Source organism: Rhineura floridana, chromosome 2 (assembly GCF_030035675.1).
Source record: "Rhineura floridana isolate rRhiFlo1 chromosome 2, rRhiFlo1.hap2, whole genome shotgun sequence".
Taxonomy (NCBI): domain Eukaryota; kingdom Metazoa; phylum Chordata; class Lepidosauria; order Squamata; family Rhineuridae; genus Rhineura; species Rhineura floridana.
Window position 1 is genome coordinate 82,548,413 of NC_084481.1, and position 21,227 is coordinate 82,569,639.

At 44.2% G+C, this 21,227-nt stretch overlaps 1 protein-coding gene across 6 annotated transcripts in view; it reads right to left on the bottom strand.

The window, feature by feature from the left end:
- Positions 1–21,227, bottom strand: part of SLC15A2 (solute carrier family 15 member 2) — a 120,202-nt gene that overhangs the window by 98,301 nt on the left and 674 nt on the right. For 4 of the 6 annotated variants that reach the window (XM_061609116.1, XM_061609118.1, XM_061609117.1 and 1 more), the window contains exon 1: positions 3,187–3,458. In XM_061609116.1, the coding sequence (XP_061465100.1) occupies positions 3,187–3,291 (105 nt within the window). In that variant the 5' untranslated portion in view covers positions 3,292–3,458. Of the gene's footprint in view, positions 1–3,186; positions 3,459–21,227 lie in introns of those variants that run through there. The other 2 variants (XM_061609115.1, XM_061609119.1) reach the window with 2 other exon arrangements.

The window sequence follows — 21,227 nt, forward strand, 5'->3', positions numbered from 1 at the left end:
AGGACTCTTTGCAGGAAGCCATGACTGTCTCATGTGAAATTGAAGTCTGGTGTGGGTGTGGCCCCCTGATTAGGCAAGCCCTGCAGCTGTGAGTCTGGCTTTTAGAACACTGACAGTTGGTTCTTACTGAGCATGCCCAGCATTATCATTAAGTTCAAGCCAAAATTTCTTAAATTAATTAAAAATCAGCCAGGTACTTTTTTAACTTTTAAACTGCAGAAGATGAAGGTCAGAGTATGGGGCAAGGTCAGTAATAGGATTACAGGTACTCTGTGAACATGGCTGATTTTTTATGAATTTCAACAGATTATAAGAACTCTGACAGTCTAAAAGGGCTCTGGGGGTTTTCTCTCTCTTGTTAGACTTTGAACTCTCTATTCTCTCTGACTGTTTTGTGTATCACCATGAAAATTTAGAGGGTTGTTAAGCAAGCGTTTCTGAGTTCAGGACTATAGGTTTTGTAAGGCTTTGTTTTGCAACGAGCTTATGGGAAGTGTTATGAGGTATCAAATATTTGGAATTTTTAATCTTTGATTCATCTCAGTGAACCAAAGTTTGGAAAGGCCTGCAACAGCAAAGATTCCTGGGAAACAGCCCCTCTGTGACCTCTGAGTACATATCTTGCAATGCCTGAAGGTATAGACTTCCTGACTCATGGAAATTTGGGATTTATCACCCAGTAAGAATAGGCGCTCCTTTCAAACAAAGGAAAGGTTTATGATAATCTAGGCCATCAGGAGGAAACAGAATAGCTCCTTTCAAACTAGGAGGTGTTGTGCATTTCTAAGCCTTTGGAGAAGACAGGATAAACTCCTGTCAAACAAAGAAACTGTTTTAGACAAGGATTATGATAATCTTAACCTTGAGGAATCATCAGGAATCTACAGCAGGAGATCACACCTATTATCTGGGAACTTATCAGGAAATGAGTGGGTCCACATCCTCCTGGAGACTTTGGGTTTACTTTGGGGTCAGTTTAGTTAGGAAAAGGTATAAAACATGAGGAGTGAGAAGGGGAGTTCAGTTCCTCTTCTGGGGGGCTGCAACAACTGCTTTTCTTATCAACGCACGCTAGCATTTTTGGGACAATTTCAGAGCTATGGATTTGGGTGAGAACTTTCAAATCTGGAGCTGGTTACAAAGGGTGGAGCTTTTGCTCATTGGACTAGATATGAAAGGTCTCTCTCAGTTTTAGGTTTGCAGCAACTCTCCAGGAAAGGTATATGCAACTATCTGGGCCTTTTTCTTTCCTTTTTTTCTTTCTTTCTGTGTGGGTGAACTTAATGTGAAAGTGTTCATAGGGTTAGTCTCTTTGCTTTAGTCTATCCAGTGTTGTTGAATGAATGAATGGATAATAGTTAGAAAGCTACTCATTGTTAACTGGAATTGTATACTGCAATATTTTTTTCCTTGTTCCTTCTCTTAATAAAACCACTCTTTATTTTACTTTCAGTTTATGTGTTATTGGGTTAAGGGTAAAATTATACATGCTCTGGGGGTGACGTGCGGCTAACTCCAGCAAAATATCCTACTGCTCTCTTTTTGGGGACTTGGATTTCTAGTGAGCTCTGCTCATGAGGAAGTTCAAGGTCCTGTCGTAACAGAAACATCAGAATGGCATGGGGGTATTTTCAATTTAACATTGCGGAATGCGAAAAATCCATGCTGACTATAGTATACAGCCACTCTTGTGGCTGTATAATAATGCAGTCGTTTTTAGCCCATAGGCTCTTCTAAGAGGCCATTGATATTGACAAAAATGTTGATTCATTCCTTGAGGTAATTACAGTATTCACTTATGAACTTGAACAGATGTCAAAGCTAATGCATTCCTGCATTCATCCATGAATCTGAACAGATAACAAAGCTGCATACAGTGAAAAATGTTCATCTGATCAAGATTTAAATAAGAAGGCCTTTCCAGATGATCACATTTACATGCCATGAATATAAGGGCTGCTCATTTGTTGCACAGGACACCTTTCTTCAGGGAAATGTCTGTGGTGTGGGATTATTTCATTCTCTCATCGTTCAAGCCATGCTATGTTGTTGCTGAGAAAATGTGATTGTTTCCCCAACATACACCGCTATTCCAAATGCTGTGCGGAGGGTGATCATAGAATCTGTCATCAGTAGCGATGATTAAGAGTAGCCCAACTAGGACCTCTAGCCATGGCTACGTTATTTTTCTTTTCTTTTTTAATTTATTTTTTTTATTTTAAAATGGGGTGACTTTTTTAAAAAAAAAGTTTTTTATTAACATTATTATTTAAAAAAACTGGTTGAGAGGCTACTCCAGCACACAAGCACTTCTCAAGCCCCCTCCCCTTTTTGCTAAAATAGTTAATACTAGCAAGGCCCCCCTTTTCTCTACCTGTACCAGCATGTGCCCTTCCTCTTCATGAATGTTTTGGCTTTTACAAATATATTTATCATTTGTTTTATCTCATTCTTTGAAGGTTATGTACTTCTTACCCCAGTGCTTGACTGCACATCTACCTTAATTCACCACTTTTCTAAAAAAGTGAACACTATTCCACCATTGCAAATATATTCTGCTTGCAGCAACCTGTAAACTAACTGTCCACAAATACAGCATGGAGAATAAAATGTGTTCTTTTTAATAAGCTAGAAATGCCCAAGGACATTTATCCTCAGAGAGGGGAAAGAACAAAACGTCTAGTGGAAAGTATGACAATAAAACTAACCCATACCAAAATGTTGTTGCTGAATTTGGAAGCTGACTTCGCTTTTGAAACACAGCAAGCAAATTCACAAGCTCCCTTCCCCTCCTCTACATATATAATTCTTCTTTCCTTCAAAAGAGAAAATTCACCAGGGTGTTGGTTTTGCCTGGAAAATGCTTTCCAAGAAGTGGCAATTCCCAAAGAAAGCATTGGCTCAGTTTTGTTCCTCTCTTGTTGCCTTTTAAATACATTAATCAGGTTAGCAAGCAAGACTTTCATTTTGAATCTCTAATGCTAATATCAATCCTAGGCAAGAAATGGTGCTTGTTGGTCTGAGGCCAAAACACAACAGAGAAGGAAGAACAGCAAGCTATTGATAATTTTTCCAGGGAAGTTAAAAGAAACAAGACAAAAACAAAAAGCTCACCTCCAAAGAAACAAACAAAAAACCCTGCATAAAAAAGCAAACCCCACCACCAAATCCAGATAAAATACGTACCAGGGATTTTTTCTCAGGAGGACAAACTCCTTTTGAGGGATTATCTCCTGCAGAAATAAAAGTGAACAGAGTCTCCTTAGATTGTCTTCTCCCTAAGAGGTTCATCCTGTGTGTGTTTTTTTCTTTCAATTTGCCTCACACAACTCTTAGCTGTCATGGTGAATTGGCTGGGAAGACTTCCAACCTGTCGCTTGGAGTTTAGTTCAGATTTAAGTTAACCCTGATAGTGCACATTTTTTGTGCCATGCTGAGGGAGGGCGGACAGTTTTACTAGGAAGGAGACGACCAAAGTTAAATTGGACTGGGTGAACTATCGATAAATCAGTGTGGTCACCGGGCTGTCCTCAGCACCTGCTGCCCAGTGGCGTCACTAGGGTTGGTGTTTTTGTTCATAATCAAAGTAATAAGTAAAAGGGTAATGCCAGAGATGAAGTTTGTTAGCTCAGCTGCAGTCTTCTGAAGTACTTGCACGAAAAATGTCTGCTGCTCCCTTAACTGGGAGATACTTTTATCAGTTAGATCAATTTAAAAACTTTATTTGATTACTTCGGAAGACTGCAGCTGAGCTGACAGACTTCATCTCTGGCATTACCCTTTTTCTCTGACTAAGGACGAAATGCCTTTTCAACATTATGTAGGCATGATCTAAAACAAAATGTGATTCTTGCTTTAGAGCTACTGTTTTATCCATATGCAAATTTTAAAAAATACTTATTACTTTGATTATGAACAAAAACACGTGATGCATTTACTATGATTTCTTTAAACACGTGACAGTCCCATATTGCCCCCCTCCCACAGTGTTTTGTTTCTCCTTTGTTAACTTACCTGCTTTTAGGGCTATCAGATGTTGCTTATTATGCAGCCTGAGCTTCTCTCAGCTTCTCTTGTTGGCACTTGTGATTACGTTGTGTAAGTGGGGACCTACAACATAACACCCAGTGTGTGCCTTCACTTGAAGAGGAGTGTTCCTGTTCCTGGCTCCAGCCAAGTTCCTGGAACAGGCACTTTATGGTAATGTTCAGGCATCTAAGGGGAGTCTCAGAAGGGACGATGGGATAAAATATACCATCCTTCCCCTCCTCTTTCCTTTTAGTGCTATATAGCTGACCACCAACTGAACATTTATTTGCTAAATAATAATAATAATATAGCAGTGAGGTGGTTCTGGTGAGTGGAAAGGGAAAATATATCCTTTTTACTTCCCATCTTCTCCAAAACTCCCTGTATACTGGAGGGGAGTTTTTTAATCTCATGGCATACACACATGCCCCAAACCCAAAAGATACTATATACACTTGATTTGAGCAGGTGAGTTTCCATCCTCCCCATGCCCTTCATTTTCCATTTTTTCTCCCCAGCTCACATCCTAATCGAGTGATCTGGTTTGCATACAGCATTAAACCATGTGCCTGACTGTGCCATGAGGTGAAAATAAGCCAGTCTGGCTTATCATGACAAGTAAACTGGGTTTGTGGTTTCTCTCCAGACAAACCATGAGCAGAAACCAAAGTTTGTTCTTGCTTACCATTCGTGTTTTGTTTGGTGGAAACAAACCACAAGCCACGGTTCACATACCACTTGCTTAACTGATAGAGTCACACAGTATACCTGATCTCTGCTTCCTTTAGACCATGGATGGGGAACGTGTGTTCTTCCAGATGCTACTTCCAACTCCCACTAGCCCCAGCCAGCATGGCCAATGGTCAGGGATGGTGAGAGCTGTAGTCTAACAACATACAAAGGGCCACAGGTTCCCTATTCCTACTTTCCCCCCACTTCCCCAGGACAGAAGTGTGGCAGTTATGAAAAATGTGAACTCCATGTTAGGGATCATTAGGAAGGGGTTTGAAAAGGAACTGTCAATATTATGAAAATTTGGACACAAGAGGTGCAGCACAAGGTCTTTTGCCTGCTGTCTGTGATTTCACTTTTCTGTGCTACCTGTACTTCTGGTGCGATGTACTTCAGGAAGTTAATCTTACACAGCAGTACCTGCAGACTAAGGGCTTAACTCTCAACAAGGTGGTGACAAAGCTAGAGGCGCTAAGACTTTTTCTGCACGAGGAGCGCAGTCACCTAGTGGAGCATGCAATTGAACAGGCGCTTTTAAAATCAGACGAATATGGAATTGCAGTAGAGAGAAGAGCCAGGTTCAAGAAGAGGATGGCAGGGGAGCAAGCAAGCGATGCTGGACTCACTCTGCAAGAAGAAAATAAGAGGGCGATGCTTGAGTGCATTGATCGCTTTCATTCTGAACTCCAAATCAGATCAAGAGCCATCAAGGAAGTAGCAGCCATGTTTGAGGCTGTTCAAGCGAAGAGTTTCATATCTGCCACTGCAGAAGAGTTAAAGGTGTCCATTCCAAAATTGACCACTTTCTATGATGAGGTATCCGAGAGTGAGCTTTTAATAGAAATACCAAGGCTGAGAAGGCACCTGAAAGCAGCAGAGATTGATCTGTGTAATTTTGTCTGCGGTCATAAAGGAGTGGCTGGCAGTCTCCGGGGTGGGTTTTCGCTTTTATTATTGTTTTAGGTTAGGCCTGTCCATTAGGCAGCAGGGATAGAGGCATGTGTAAACCAAGGGGGGATGGAACAGAGAAGGATGGGGGCCAAGTTATACCAAGATTGGGCGGCAGGCGCTGGACTGATGCTAGGGGCAGACCACGTCAATTTAGAGGAACAGGGGATAGATGCGTAATACCCATCCCCTGTTCCAGGTCTGCCCAAAACCAGAAGTTAACTGGAGTACGCAGGATTCCTACCGACCTTCGACTGCTGCTCTGTAATGCCAGGTCTGTGACACAAAAAACATCTGTCATCCATGATTTGATACTGGATGAGCGCGCAGACCTGGTGTGTATTACGGAAACCTGGCTGGACGAGGCCTCAGCTCCCATCCTTGAGGCCATGTGTCAGCCAGGTTTCCATTATGCGCAGCAACCGAGGGTAGGAAGGCGGGGAGGGGGTGTGGCAGTCATCTATCGGGAGTCTTTGATTTTCACCAGGCCCCTGCTTCCTAAGACCAAGTTTGTAGATTGCATGTACTGGAGGTTGGGCTCGAAGGGCAGTTTGGGGATCCTGCTTGTGTACCGCCCGCCCCGCTGCACGGCAGACTCCCTGACCGAGGTACTAGAGGTGGTCTCGGATGTACGACTGCTCTCCCCAGAACTGTTAGTGTTGGGGGACTTTAACGTGCATGCTGAGAACACTCTCATCAGAGCCCCTCGGGATTTCCTCGAAACCATGGCTTCCTGGGAACTGCACCTTAGTAACACTGAGCCCACCCATGTAGCCGGTCATGCCCTCGACCTTGTATTTGTCTTGGGAATGGCAGGGAGTGTTCTGAAGTTGGGGGCTATTTCTTTTACCCCCGTGTCATGGTCAGTTCACTATCTGGTGAACTTTGACCTCTCGTTGCCACACACCCTCTGCAGGGGTAAAGGACCTATTAGAATGGTCCGCCCCAGGCGCCTGATGGATCCGGATGGATTCCTGACTGCGCTGGGGGAATTGAAACCTGCTGAAGGTCGCCCGGTCGAAACCCTGGTGATGGAGTGGAATGAGGGAATCACCAGGGCATTAGACCGGGTGGCTCCAAAATGTCCTCTCCCCCTGAACAGAATTCAGACCGCACCGTGGTACACACCCCAGTTGTGAAGTCTGAGACAGGAGGTGAGATGACTAGAACACCGGTGGCGGAAATCCCGCTCTGAAGATGTTCGGACACAGGTTAGAGCAGCAATAGCTGCCTACCAGGTGGCAATAAAGGCAACAAAGAAGGATTTCTTTGCTGCCTCTATTGCATCAGCAGAGTGCTGTCCCAGGAAGCTGTTCCAAGTGGTCCGAAGCCTGGTCGGTCCAGTTGCTCAGGAACCCTTGGAGCACTCTAAGGCTTCCTGTGACAAATTGGCAAGGCACTTTGCTGATAAAATCGAACACCTGAAGAACTCGATTCCGTACGCTGTGGATGCAGTAGAAGATCCAGAGTTGACCAGTTGCAATCCGGTTCAGTGGGATCGGTTCCAGCCTCTTCCTTCTGAGGATGTGGACAAGGTACTTTCAACAGTGAAGCCTACCACCTGTCTGACTGATCCTTGCCCATCATGGTTCCTTATGAATTGCAAGGAGAAATTGGGCGAAGGGATCAGGGCGGTGGTAAATGCATCCTTGAAAGAGGGTGTACTGCCACCGGCCCTCAAGGAAGCAATTATAAAACCCATTTTGAAAAAACCCTCCTTGGATCCCCAAGTCTTGAACAACTTTCGCCCCATTTCGAATTTGCCATTTTTGGGCAAGATCATTGAGCGAGTGGTGGCTAGCCAGTTGTCAGCACACTTGGATGAAACGGATTATTTGGATCCATACCAATCAGGTTTCAGGACTGGACATGGTACTGAAACAGCCTTGGTCGCTCTGGTGAATGATATGAGGAGGGCATTAGACAGGGGAGAATTCACCTTTCTTGTCCTCCTGGATCTCTCAGCGGCTTTTGATACCATCGACCACGGTATCCTGTTAGATTGCCTGGAAGGATTGGGAATAGCAGGCACTGTTTTACAGTGGTTCCGTTCCTTTCTCTCTGACAGGCATCAACAGGTAGCATTGGGGGATGAGGTTTCAGACCCTTGGCCCCTCACTTGTGGAGTGCCACAGGGTTCTATCCTCTCTCCCATGCTATTTAACATCTATATAAAACCGCTGGGAGCTATCATCAGGAGTTTTGGGCTGCGGTGTCACCAATATGCTGATGACACGCAGCTCTACCTCTCTTTTAAATCCTCACCGGAGTTGGCTGTGGAGACCTTGCCCAAGTGCCTGGAATCCGTGAGTGGGTGGATGGGAAGGAACAGGCTGAAGCTTAATCCTGATAAGACCGAGGTGCTGCTTGTGGGTGACAGGGGAAGGTTGGGTGTTGTTGACCTGAGGCTTAATGGGGTGAGTTTACCCCTGAAGGATCAGGTCCGCAGCCTCGGGGTTGTTCTTGATTCCAAGCTGTCCATGGAGGCGCAGATTTCGGCAGTGAGCCGGGCAGCTTGGTATCAACTACACCTCATATGGAGGCTGCAACCCTACCTCCCTATTCATCAGCTCCCACTGGTAGTACATGCCCTGGTCACCTCTCGATTAGACTACTGCAATGCGCTCTACGTGGGGTTACCCTTGAAAACAGTCTGGAAACTACAATTGGTGCAGAATGCGGCAGCTCGGTTGCTTACAAACAGCCGCCGCCGCGATCACATCACACCAGTGTTATTTCATCTACATTGGCTTCCAGTTGTTTTCCGGGCCCAATTCAAGGTGTTGGTGTTAACCTTTAAATCCCTATACGGTCTCGGCCCAGTTTACCTGAAGGACCACCTCCAGTACCACAAATTAAGCCGCCCGAATAGATCAGCCACGCAGGGCCTTCTCTCAGTCCCACCAACGAAAACAGCTAGGTTGGTGGGGACTAGAGAGAGGGCATTTTCAGTGGCGGCCCCCACTCGCTGGAACTCCCTCCCGTTTGATCTTCGCCATGCCCCTTTCCTGGATACATTTCGCCGAGCCTTAAAAACTTGGCTCTTTGGACAGGCCTTTGGGATCTCCGGGGTGGGCTAATTTTTCTGTGATTGTTTATTGTTTCTGATTGCCCTACATAGTTTTACGCCTGCATTAGTGTTGACTGCATTGTATTTTATTCTGTAATTATATTGTATTTTATTGAATTTTAATATGTACGTCGCCTAGAGTGGCTTCGGCCAAATAGGCGACACAAAAATTAAATTTATTATTATTATTATTATCGGGAAGAAGCCAAAGATTGGGCAATATTAGACGTTTTGACATTCAGAGCTGAATGGGACTTCGTAGAATCTCTCCCAACCCCTTTCACTAAGCCTAAAATTATTTCTGACAATCTGTGTGTCTGTGGCTCCATGTGAGAGGAGCTTTTCAAAGCTGAAAGTTATAAAGAACTATTTGCGATCTACCATGGGACAGTCAAGGCTTTCCGATCTTGCGATATTATCCATTGAAAGTGAGTTGGCGAAAGGCATTGATTTCGATGAAGTGATTCACAAGTTCGCAGCTTTGAAGGCCAGAAAAGCAAAGTTCTGATTTAGTCGAGATGTTCACTAAGTGCTGAAATGCTTGTGTATTTGTTCCTGTTTATTTTTTTGGTATTATTTCATTTATGAGTATATTTCCATATGCATTTGTCTACAACTTCTACATTATTTGGGCCATTATTGATTATGCAAACCTAATCCATTAATGTATCTCATGTAACAGTAAAGTTTAATGTTAAAATGAACATAATTTTGATGTAGTTCTTAAACATTTTTACTTTGAATTTATTGTTTTCTTACAGAATTTTCACTTTAACCACATGAGACTATGTATAAATGTAAATACATTTAGGCTGTGCGTATGATATTGTAATTTAAAGGTGTAGTTTTAATTTTGCTAGTTGTTTATGTCACTACTATTGCTATTACATTCAGTGATATACGGGAATTACGATTTATGAGTAACATTAGTACAAAAAACATTACTAAGGATTCTGTATGGTCTGGTACGGGAGGAGGTCCATGGGGGTGATACCATGAGTTACCGCACCGGGTGACACCAACCCTAGTGACACCACTGTCCTCACCCCTTCCGCAGGCTGGAAACGGTGCAGCTGCCTCAGCTGGGGAGGTTGCAGTTGTTGCTGGGGCTCAAAGATGGTCCTAACGTGGTGGGGCCGGTGCAGTCCTTGCCACCATCGCCCGAGCATGGGACAGGCCGCCCCCGCCACATCTCCATCTTTTCCCTCAGGCGGCGGCAATGACTGCTTGCTCAGAGGCGGGAAGAGCTCCTTCTCCTGTAGCGCAGGGGCGAGCCTTTGGCCCATTTACCACCAGCTCCCACCTCTTCTTGTCTCTCGGGCTCAGGGTCCCACTGACGATGGAGGGAGGCATTTTTACTGGGGCAGCCTCCGCCATGCTGGGTACTGGCTGAGGGCCTTCAGAAGCTCGCTTCCCGGTGGTGGTGCCTAGGGCGGGGGGCGGCTCTGGGTGTCACCCCCGTCTCGGGGTGTCACCCGGTGTGGCCCGCACCTGCCGCACCGCTCTAGTGATGCCCCTGCTGCTGCCTAGGCTGCGCACAGTTGGCTATAAGCACACTTAAGGTGCTCTAAACACTCATGTTCAGTCAAGCAGAATGCATACTGAATGATAACCCCTATTCCAAATGTTAAAACTCATAATTAGGGGCACAGTTCGTGGCTTTGGGTCATCTCTGCTATAACAGTAGGCTTATTCTGCAGGAACCACAGGCATCCCTGCCTATTTTAAATTAGCTGGCTGAAGCAAAATGATGCTCTGAGCATACAGAGCCAATGAGCTCCGTGTGGCTTACACTTAGATTTCTGTTTCTCATTTACTATTTAGGTGCTGCTTGCCTTTAAAAGGCATTAGTGTAACTCTAATAAAATGTTTCCCAATAAGTTTGCCAAAGGAAGAACAGGATGTAAGGGCAAGAAATAAATACACATAATAAATAACTATGAAGAGCTCCCTGCATTTCTTTCTTTCTTTCTTTTACTAAACTCCCTTTAACAGGCTGTCATCTGTACAGCCATCCTACATTATTAGGATAGGTAATAAATGAGTTCCCTCATGCGCCCCTCAGCAGAGATGAGAACAGGGCTTGCTTGTAACTGTGTGTGTGTTTTGTGGGATGCTTTCAGCAGGGTTGTTTATATCTTACCCTGTTTCATGGGCTGAGAGCAGGTATAAACCCTATTACCTCACAAAGGGCTGACAATTTTTAAGCATATAGGAGAAAGAAAGAAAACTTAAAACTACCGTGCAGGCCAGGGTCCAGCAATGGGCCACACTGGGCACTGGCTGAGAGCCCAGGAGCTCCGAGCGACACCTCACTGGCCCCAGTCCAATCTTGCCAGTTGATCCACCTTAAGGATGCTGCTATATCATCAAATATTATTCATGGATGTACTTCTTTCCTCCACAAGATGGGTTGCCAAGATGCCTACTGTGCAAGTGGTGCAGTAGCAATGCTGAGGCCTGAGGGCGGTGCCCTGGCTTGTCACTGCTTGCTTTGGCACTCACTCTGGCTCTCTCCCCCATGGGTCAGTAAGCTTCCTCTCCACACACAGACAAGTCACCAAACTTCCCCCCCCCCGGGTTGTGAAGCCTCCCTCTGACGAGTCACCAAATTTTCTACTTTGGAGGCCTCATGATAGTGATGCTGAGGCCTCCCAGAGCTGCCCTGGCCTGTCACTCCCCAGGTCCCCCAGGCTGCTGCCTGCCACTGTCCCACTCTCCACTGCCGAGGTTGTCATGCTGTAGTTTGCATCTTTACAGACCATAGCACCACCTGTCTGTGGCACTGCAAACTGTAGTGTGACAGAATCAGGGCTTATTCTATATATAGTTAGAAAAGGAAGGGTGAAATGAGATTATAATATAGAGGCCAAAGGGTTAATTTTAGATGTGTGGAAGTGGTGTATCCATTCAGTGATGAAGAAATGGCACTCATCATTTCAAGAGTTCAAAATGTATTGTTTATATTTGACAACAGGGGTTTGCCTTATCAGTCAAGATCTGTTTTACTTTAAAGGGGTGGGGCCAAGAGGGAGGAGGAGTGTGATATGAAGAGGAAAGCAAGGGGACAAGGGGCCTGTGCCCCAGGGCCCCCAGAAACTTGGAGCCGGCCCTGCTACTATGTATAATTATATGTGTATAACATGCTATGCTTGTTTGGAAAGCATTTTGTCAATAAAATTGCTTGCATTCGCCAGGACCTTGACTCCACATTTATAGCAAATGAGTCTCAAGAGGTGCCCAGAACACTGTCTTGTCCTGTTGTGTTGGATGAATTTCAGTTAGTAAAGTTCAAGGATGTGGACAAGGCACTTGGTTCGGTCAGGGCAACCATTTGTGCTCTTGCCCCTTGTCCCTCATGGCTGATAAAAACTAGCAGGGAGGGGACAGCCAGCTAAGTCAGGGAGGTGATTAATCCATCCTTGTGAGAGGGGTTGTCCCTGGCTTTTTAAAGGAGGCAGTGTATACCACTCCTTAAGAAACCCTCCCTGGATGCAGAAAATCTAAGTGATTATTGACCAGTTGCTAATCTCCCCTTTAGGGGCAAGGTTCTTGAGCATGTGGTTACAGACCAGATCCAGGCTCTCTTGGATGAAATTGATTTTCTAGATCCATATCAATCAGGGTTTGGGCCCATTTTTGGCCTGGAAACTACCTTGGTCACCCCGAATGTTGGCATATATTGGGAGACAGACAGGGGGAATGTATCCAGTTAATTCTTCTTGATCTCTCAGTGGCTTTCATTACCATCGACCAAGGTATTCTTCTGGAGCGGCTGTATAAGTTGGAGGTGGGCAGTACTGCTTTGCAGTGGTTCCAGTCCTACTTGATGCCTGTATTCAGAGGGTGGTGCTTTGGGAATGCTGTTTGGCCCTGTGGAACCTTCAAGGAGACATTTGGGCCCTTCTCTTAATATTTTTCAATAAATAAACTTACCTCAGAATATTTGGTGGTGTTGGTTTTTTTTACTGCGAGGGTGGATAATTGTCTACAGTATGTGATATGTAGTAGTAATGATATGTGTTTAGGAGTCCCTGGGTGATGGTGGTGGGTGTTTTGAGTCCCTAGGTGTGTGTGTGTGTGTATGGGAGCACCCCCCCCTCTCTCTGTGTTTGTGTGTGTGATGTAACCTCTGACTAACTGATAGGCATTTGGCAGGAAGACTATTACTGCTATGAAAACTGCTGTTAAGCCTTGTTTCTTTGGGGCTGATGTATGATGCCTATTCTAGAAGGATCTGATATATTTGGCTCTAGTTACATATTCACTAGATATTTGTCACCATTGCTATCACAGCTCCGGCTACCACAAGACGGTTTGTCAGTAGCCATGGAGAATAGGTGGAATGTATCCTACTGTACAAAGGTAAGATTCACATGCATTGCTCTGCCCACATTTGCATTGGGCCCTGCCTACCACTGGCAAGCGACTCCTCCCCCAAATTGCTAATTGCAAATGTGGGCCTCAGGCTGAAAAGAGTTTCCCAACACTTTAAAAAGTCTTGCTGCACCATTTGAGCACAGTTCCTGTCTTCACTTATCCCCACTCACACTGCTGCCTGAAGCAGATTGCTTCACCATCTGCTGCATGGCAGGGCCAGTCCTGATTGTGATCAAGGTTTTGTGGCTTCGTGTGTAATAAATACAAGATGTCCGACTGCATGTGCAAAGAGAGACTGGAATAGAAATGTATATCTTCTTCTCTTTTCAGTTGTAATAGATTGGTTAACGTATGGCCCTCCAGATGTTGTTGGACTCCAACTCCCATCAGCCCCAAACCACATGGTCAGCAGTCAGGGATGAAGGGAGTTGGTATCCAGCAACATCTGGAAGCCCACAGTTTCCCCACTCCTGCTCTAGACAAATGGGTTATAAGCATCAACCAACTAGAACTAAATTACAACCTGAAGTTCACAATCTCACATTTCTTATCAGTCCCAGGATCAAATTGCTTGCTACCTCTGTAATCAATATAGAAACAGCAAACATTATTTCCATTGTATCACTCCCTTCAGGGACATCCATGACTAGGGCTCCTGCTTGCTAGCAGTGTTTTACCAGCTCCCTGTTTTGTTTTTATAACATATGACGCTTATTTCATTGCTGCTGTGTGTCGCTTAGCATTTTAAGGTAATCATCATATAAGCCCTGTTCGCAGATAACAGCCTGACTCCTAACTGAGCAGAGCAGACGGAGCTGCGTCAGCTGGTCCAGAGGAGATACAAGCAAGCCAGCTCTCAGCAAGTGAACAGTGAGAGCTTACAGGAGTTTGGCAGAGGAGTTTGGCAGGGGAGGTCCCCCCCCCCAAGTTTTCCCCTTGTACGGTATACCACATACCAGTGGAACTCTCCTATTTACCCTGAAGGAAGACCGGTCACAGCACAGGCCATTCCAATACAAGTAGGAAGGAAGGAAGGAAGGAAGGAAGGAAGGAAGGAAGGAAGGAAGGAAGGAAGGAAGGAAGGAAGGAAGGAAGGAAGGAAGGAAGGGCAGTAGAGACTATGGACAGGAAGGACACTCCAGTGGTGGTAACTTACAAGGTGTGTGCCATGTTTGTTTTCTTGGCTGAGAACAACATGGCGTACACGTGCAACAAGTGCAAGCTGATGGCATTGTTGGAAGAAAAAGTGAGGGACCTGGAACAGCAGGTGGCCACACTGAAGAATATAAGAGAAGATGAAGAGTTCTTATATAGAATGCTGGAACAACAACAGCAAAGAGAAGTACAGGAGGTGGAAGAACAACAGCATGTTGAAGCAGAAGAGCAGACTGTTGTGGAGAGCAACAATGGAGGAAACTCCATGGAAAAGGGTGACAGGTGTAGACGAGCTAGAAGACACTCTTCACCGGTGGAACTATGGAACCGCTTCCAGGTACTTGAGGATGAGACCAGAGGACAGTCTGCAGGGGAAGAATTACAGGAAGCCCCACATGACATTGAGAGGCTGAAGCTCAGTCAAGCAGAGGCAAAGAAACCACACCCCACAACAACAAGAAGAGAAGAGTAGCAGTGGTGGGAGACTCCCTACTGAGTGGGATTGAAACTCAAGTATGCTGAGAAGATCCATGGACTCGCCAGGTGTGCTGCGTCCCTGGAAGATAGATTAGAGATGTGATGGAAGGGTGGCCATTACTCATAAAGCCCACTTACAGATATCCGTTTCTTCTCATCCATGTGGGAACAAATGACACTGCCAAGTGAAGCTACGAAGAAATCACATCAGACTTTGAAGCTCTGGGAAGGAAACTCAAGGACTTTGGGGCCCAGATAGTTTTCTTGTCCATCCGATACTTAGAAGAGGAGTAGAAAAGGAAAGAAAAATACTCTGGGTGAATGACTGGCTATGAAGGTGGAGCTGACACAAGAGATTCGGATTCTGAGACCACAGTCTATGCTTCCTGGAAGATGGATTGCTGGCAAGTGATAGGCTGCACCTCACAAGGACTGGGAAGAATGTGTTTGGCCACAGCATGGTGAAATTCATCAGGAGAGATTTATACTGAATCCTAAAGTGGAGGGAGACATAAACTTGGTGGTAACATCTAACAAAGGCTTGTGCATAGTAAGAGGAATTGAGGGAATGCCTCTAATGAGGCTTCATAAAAATGTAAGAAGGAAGCCAGGTCATAAACCTCATGGTCTTCAGTGTGTGTATACTAATGCCTAGAATATGGGAAACAAACAGGACGAACTTGAACTCTTAATACAGGAGAGTTAATACGGCTTGATAGGTGTAACTGAAACTTGGTGGGATGACTCCCATGACTGGAATACAGCAATTGAAGGATATAACGTGGGCTCCTGCTGGGAGGAAGGGCAGGATATAAATCAAATAATAAATAAATAAATAACTTGTTCAAAAAGAACAGAAGGAATAGAAAGGGAGGCGGAGTTGTGCTATATGTTAAAAATATATATGTTTGCACACATACAGGAGGATGAGCTTGGTAGCTCCACTGAGAGTATCTGGATTAAAATAAATGGGGCAAGGAATAAAAGGAACATGGTAGTTGGAGTCTACTACCAACCACCCAATCAAGGAGAAGACAGGGATGAAACTTTTGCAAAGCAAATCGCCAATGTTTTGAGAAGGCATGATGTAGTAGTAATGGGGGACTTCAATTATCCCAATATCTGTTGGGAAACAAATTCTCCCAAACACAGCCCCTCCAAGAAATTCCTGATTTGTGTTGGAGATAACTTTCTCCTACAGAAAGTGGAGGAAGCAACTACAGGATCAGCTATCCTTGACTTGATTCTAACCAATAGAAATGACTTCGTGGATGAAGTGGCAGTTATAAGAACTCTGGGGGAAAGTGACTATGCTATACTTGAGATCTTTCTTTTAAAGGAAGCAAAAGCTGAGAGTAGCCATACACGTACCCTGGACTTCAGGAAAGCCGATTTTAATAAACTAAGAGCAATGGTAAGTAAAGTTTCATAGCAAACAACCCTAATGAGAAAAGGAGTCCAAGATGGGTGGTAGTTTATAAAAGAGGAAATTCTAAAGGCACAATGACAAACAATTCCATCAAGGAAGAAAGGGGGAAGACAGCAAAAGAAGCCAATGTGGCTTCACAGAAAGCTTAGAGATTACCTGAAACCAAAAAAGGACACATACAGGAAGTGGAAGGAAGGCCAGACCATAAAGGAAAAGTTCAGACAGCATGGAATTGCAGGGATGGCGTCAGGAAGGCTAAAGGTGAGAATGAGCTGAGGTTATCGAGACATGCCAAAAGCAACAAAAAAGCTTTCTTCAGATACAACCATCGGAAAAGACAGAGAAATGAAATGGTGGTACAGCTACTCAATGAGGACGGCAAAATGAGAACAGATGACAAAAAAAGGCAGGAATAATTCCTACTTTGGCTCAGTCTTCCCCCAAAAGAAGGTCTATGACTCTCTTGGGAAACATGAAGGGGCAGGATTGCAGCTTGAGATCGACAGACAAATGGTCAAGAAATATCTAATCACTTTGAATGAGCTGAAATCTGCAGGGCCCAATGAAATGCATCGTAGAGCACTGAATCTTATCTCATTTTTTGATTGGGTAGTCTCCTTGGGAGACTGTGGGAATGCTGTGGACATAATATATCTCAACTTTAGCAAAACTTTTGACAAAGTGCCCCATGATATTCTGATTAGCAAGCTAGCTAAATGTGGGCTGGATGGAACTACTATCAGGTGGATCCACAGTTGGCTACAGAATCGTACTCAAAGAGTGCTTATCAATGGTTCCTTCTCAAACTGGGGGAAGTAACGAGCAGCGTACCGCAGGGCTCGTTCCTGGGTCCAGTGCTCTTCAACATTTTTATTAATGACTTGGATGAGGAGGTGCAGGGAATGCTTATCAAATTTGGAGATGATACAAAATTGGGAGGGATAGTTAATACCTTGGCTGACAGAAACAAAATTCAAAGGGATCTTGATAGGCTGGAGCATTTGGCTGAAAACAACAGAATGAAATTTAACAGGCATAAGTGCGAAATTCTACACCTGGGAAAAAGAAACCAAACGCATAGTTATAAGGTGGGGAATACTTGCCTCAGCAATACTACATGCGAGAAGGATCTCGGGATTGTTCACAAGTTGAATATGAGCCAACAGTGTGATGTGGCTGCAAAAAAGGCGAATGCTATTTTAGGCCGCATTTACAGAAGTATAGTTTCCAAATCATGTGAACTATTAGTTCCCCTCTATTCGGCACTGGTTAGGCCTCATCTTGAGTATTGCGTACAGTTCTAGAAACCACATTTTAAGAAGGATGCAGACAAATTGGAATGGGTTCAGAAGAGAGCAACAAGGATGATCAGGGGACTAGAAACAAAGCCCTGGGAGGAGAGACTGAAAGAACTGGGCATGTTTAGCCTTGCAAATAGAATATTTGAGGGGAGATATGATAACGCTGTTCAAGTATTTAAAAGGTTGCCACACAGAGGAGGGCCAGAATCTCTTCTCGATCATCCCAGAGTGCAGGGCCACAGAATAATGGGCTCAAGTTACAAGAAGCCAGATTTCATATGAACATCAGGAAAAGCTTCCTAACTGTTAGAGCAGTATAACAATGAAACCAGTTACCTAGGGAGGTGGTGGGCTCTCCAACACTGGAGGCATTCAAGAGGCAGCTGGACAGCCACCTGTCGGGTATGCTTTAATTTGGATTCCTGCATTGAGCAGGGGAGTTGGACTCGATGGCCTTATAGGCCCCTTCTGACTCTGTGATTCTATGACTCTGTTCTATGATTCTAACAGAAAAGTCTTGGCAAAATACTATGCCCCCCTTTTTTTGCTAGAAGTGCTCATACAAGTGCTGACAGACTTAATAAAGGGCAGATCTGTACAAAATGACCTGAGAGGTGCCATTCACAGCCTTCCTGTGAGGTCTTTACTGACTGCTTTACATTTACAACCAAAAGCAACATCATCCATATTAAAAAGGCCATTCACACCATCCCTGTCAGTGGACAGAACAACACACAACTGCAGCTAGGGGTAGTGGAGAAATTTGATTCAGTTCACATTTCAAGTCACATCTGTCATTTTGCACTTTCTGAAGCAATATCAGATCTGAATTTTGCAATACAGTTCTCCAGCCAACCAGTGTATGCAAAAAATGTGTATATTAGGGTAAAGTGTGCATATAAATGCATATATCAGTAAAATACAAAAATGCAGTACGTTAGGAGAAATTGCTTGTAGAAATGTGTACATTAATCAAAACTGCATATAGGAATGGGTTGATTAGGATAAATTTGTGCTAAAGTATTTAAGAATTTTCTGGAGGATTTTTTTTAAAGTCTGAAATTGCTGCAAAAATGTGGGGAACTGCATTAAAGGCTGGAAAAATGAGAATCTGGGAGAACCGAAATAGATGGATCCTTCCATCCCCAGCTGTAACTCGGTGGTAGAGCATCTGCTTTGCATGCAGAAGGTCCCAGGTTCGATCTCTGGCATCTGCAGGTAGGGCTGGGAATGTCCCCTGTCTGAAACTCTAGGGAGCTGCTGCCAGTTAGTGCGGACTCTACTGAGCTAGATGGATCAGTGGTCTGACCCAACATAAGGCAGCTTCCTATGTTCACATTGACAAAGGGCTACTGCTGAAAATGGCACTGCATGTCTAGCTATCCTTTCTTTTCCATTAAAGTTTCAGCCACACTTCTTACATTTGTGGCGAGGTCATCAAGCTGTGACTTTTCCTGCCATCACTCCACATTTGGCTCCTGCTGGCAGCAGTGGGGGAGCACAGAATGTGACGATATTACAACAGAAGTAGATGCGCCTAAATGATATGCTGATGATGCAGTAATTTTGTCCCAGACACCTACAGGAATGAAGAGAGCCTTGCGAGCTCTTGCCCAATATTGCCATGATGAATAGCTACAAATAAATTTCCAAAAAACAAAGGTCATAGCTTTTGCTAAAAGACCAAGGATGTACAGATGGTCTATAAGTGGGCATGAGATTGAACAGGTAAAGACCTTTAAATATCTGGGTGTTGTTTTTCAGGCAAATGGCAGCCGGAAGGCCCATGCAGAGTATGTCGCTCAGACAGCCCAAAGGAGTGCTTCTGCTATATTAAATTTTATCCACACTAGAGGGGGTCACTATACACCAGCAGCAATAAAGCTATTTAAGATCAAATCATTAACTCAGCTGTTATATAGAGCACAACTTGGACCCTATTCCAACTTTACACCCCTGTAAGTAGTACAATCCAGATTTTTGAGGGCTGTCTTTCAGGTACCTCACTGTGTCCCAAATGTTGTTCTGCGGTTAGAGGCTGGCCTCCAGAAGGCCAAAACCAGGGCCTGGCTCGTTACTCTCAAATTCTGTCTGAAATTAATCTTTTTCCCAACTGGTCTGGCTCCATTAACGTTACAGGATGAGTTCCAGTCAGTATGGAAACAAACCTTGCCTCAAAAGCTCCAATTATATGGACTCTCCCTGGGTTATCTTAAGGATATGATACGGCTAGACTGATACTCAGTCAATGTATTGCTGATATTGAGCGCCAACAAAATCTGGGCCTATCCTCCAACTATGCCTCGATTGATAGAGCATTACAACCCAACAAACCTGCAAACTATCTTTTCACACTGCAGGTTCAAAAACATCGTCAAGCTTTCACAATGGCATGTTTTAATGTCCTTGCCTCTACAGTTCTGGAGGGTAAATACCAAAAAATCCCTTATCAAGATCATAAGTGTCCTTGTGATGCTGGAGAGATGGAAACAGTGACTCATGTCCTTCTATACTGTAGCTCAAATTTCTCCTCTTTGTTCCATCCCACATGAGAAAGTAATTTTTTTCTGTCCCCCCTTTTTTGCGCAGCCAATTAAACATCTTCATTATGTTTTCATTTCAGAAGCAATCACGTTCCACATCCAGCTTCTTTTACTAAGCAGATAGCCTGGCATATTCCCCATTGTTGGGATAATGAGCCTTTGCACAAAGAAAGAATTGGCCAAGTTCAGGTAATTTGTTGCTAGAGCAGGTAATGGTCAGAGATATCATTTGGAATCAGTAGTATAATGTACAGTATGGCATCACATAATGAATAAAATTGCTCTTTTTACAGCACCAGAACACACTCAGGAATTCACCACACACATTGCCAGGACACATAAGACAGGGAGGCTAGTTCCTAGGTGAACTTTGGGGTGCTAGAACACCCCAAGTACCCTCATGATACCTAAAAGGGCTTCACCTTCTGATTAATGGCAGGATGCACTGCAGTGCACCCAGATGAGTCTCAGACAAAAGGGATGGGAAAGAGCTCAATAAATTGGCTGAAGGGGCAGGAGCTTCCAGTAGTTTTTCTGGCCCCCCACAAGATCTTCACTGGCTGACTGATATTTAACAATATACGCAACCACGTTCAACATTTTTTAAAAGGGGATTCACAATTATTTTAAAACTGAAAAGGACCATCTGAATTTTCACAGGCTAGAACTACGCTTAGGCTCAACACAATTCAGCCACAAAGATACATCCCCACACTGAGCTCTCCCTGCTATCCCTGTAACATTTAGACAAACTTCCCCATGTTGTGATGTTATCATGGTGTGCATTTCCTGACCCACATCACTGGCTGCTGCTAGTAGGGGTTGGGAAACTCAGAAAAGAGATGGAGGGTGCCATATGATGAATTGTATATTATATTGATTCAATTTTAGTGACTGTTTTTCTATTCCATTGTGTTTTTTAAATTATTTTTCATCTTTCTGCTTTGCTTTATTACTCTGCTGTAAGCTGCCATGGAGGCTTTTGCCTGTACCTTTAATAGTTGTTCAGATGAGCTACATTCAGCAGCTTTGTAACTGCTCACTCTTTGTGGGTAAGCTTCTTTGCATTGAAGTTCCATCTGTACACCCAAGTGCACAAGAAGCAACATAATACAATTATTTCCCATTAATATAATGAAACATTGAAAACACTCCCTAAATCT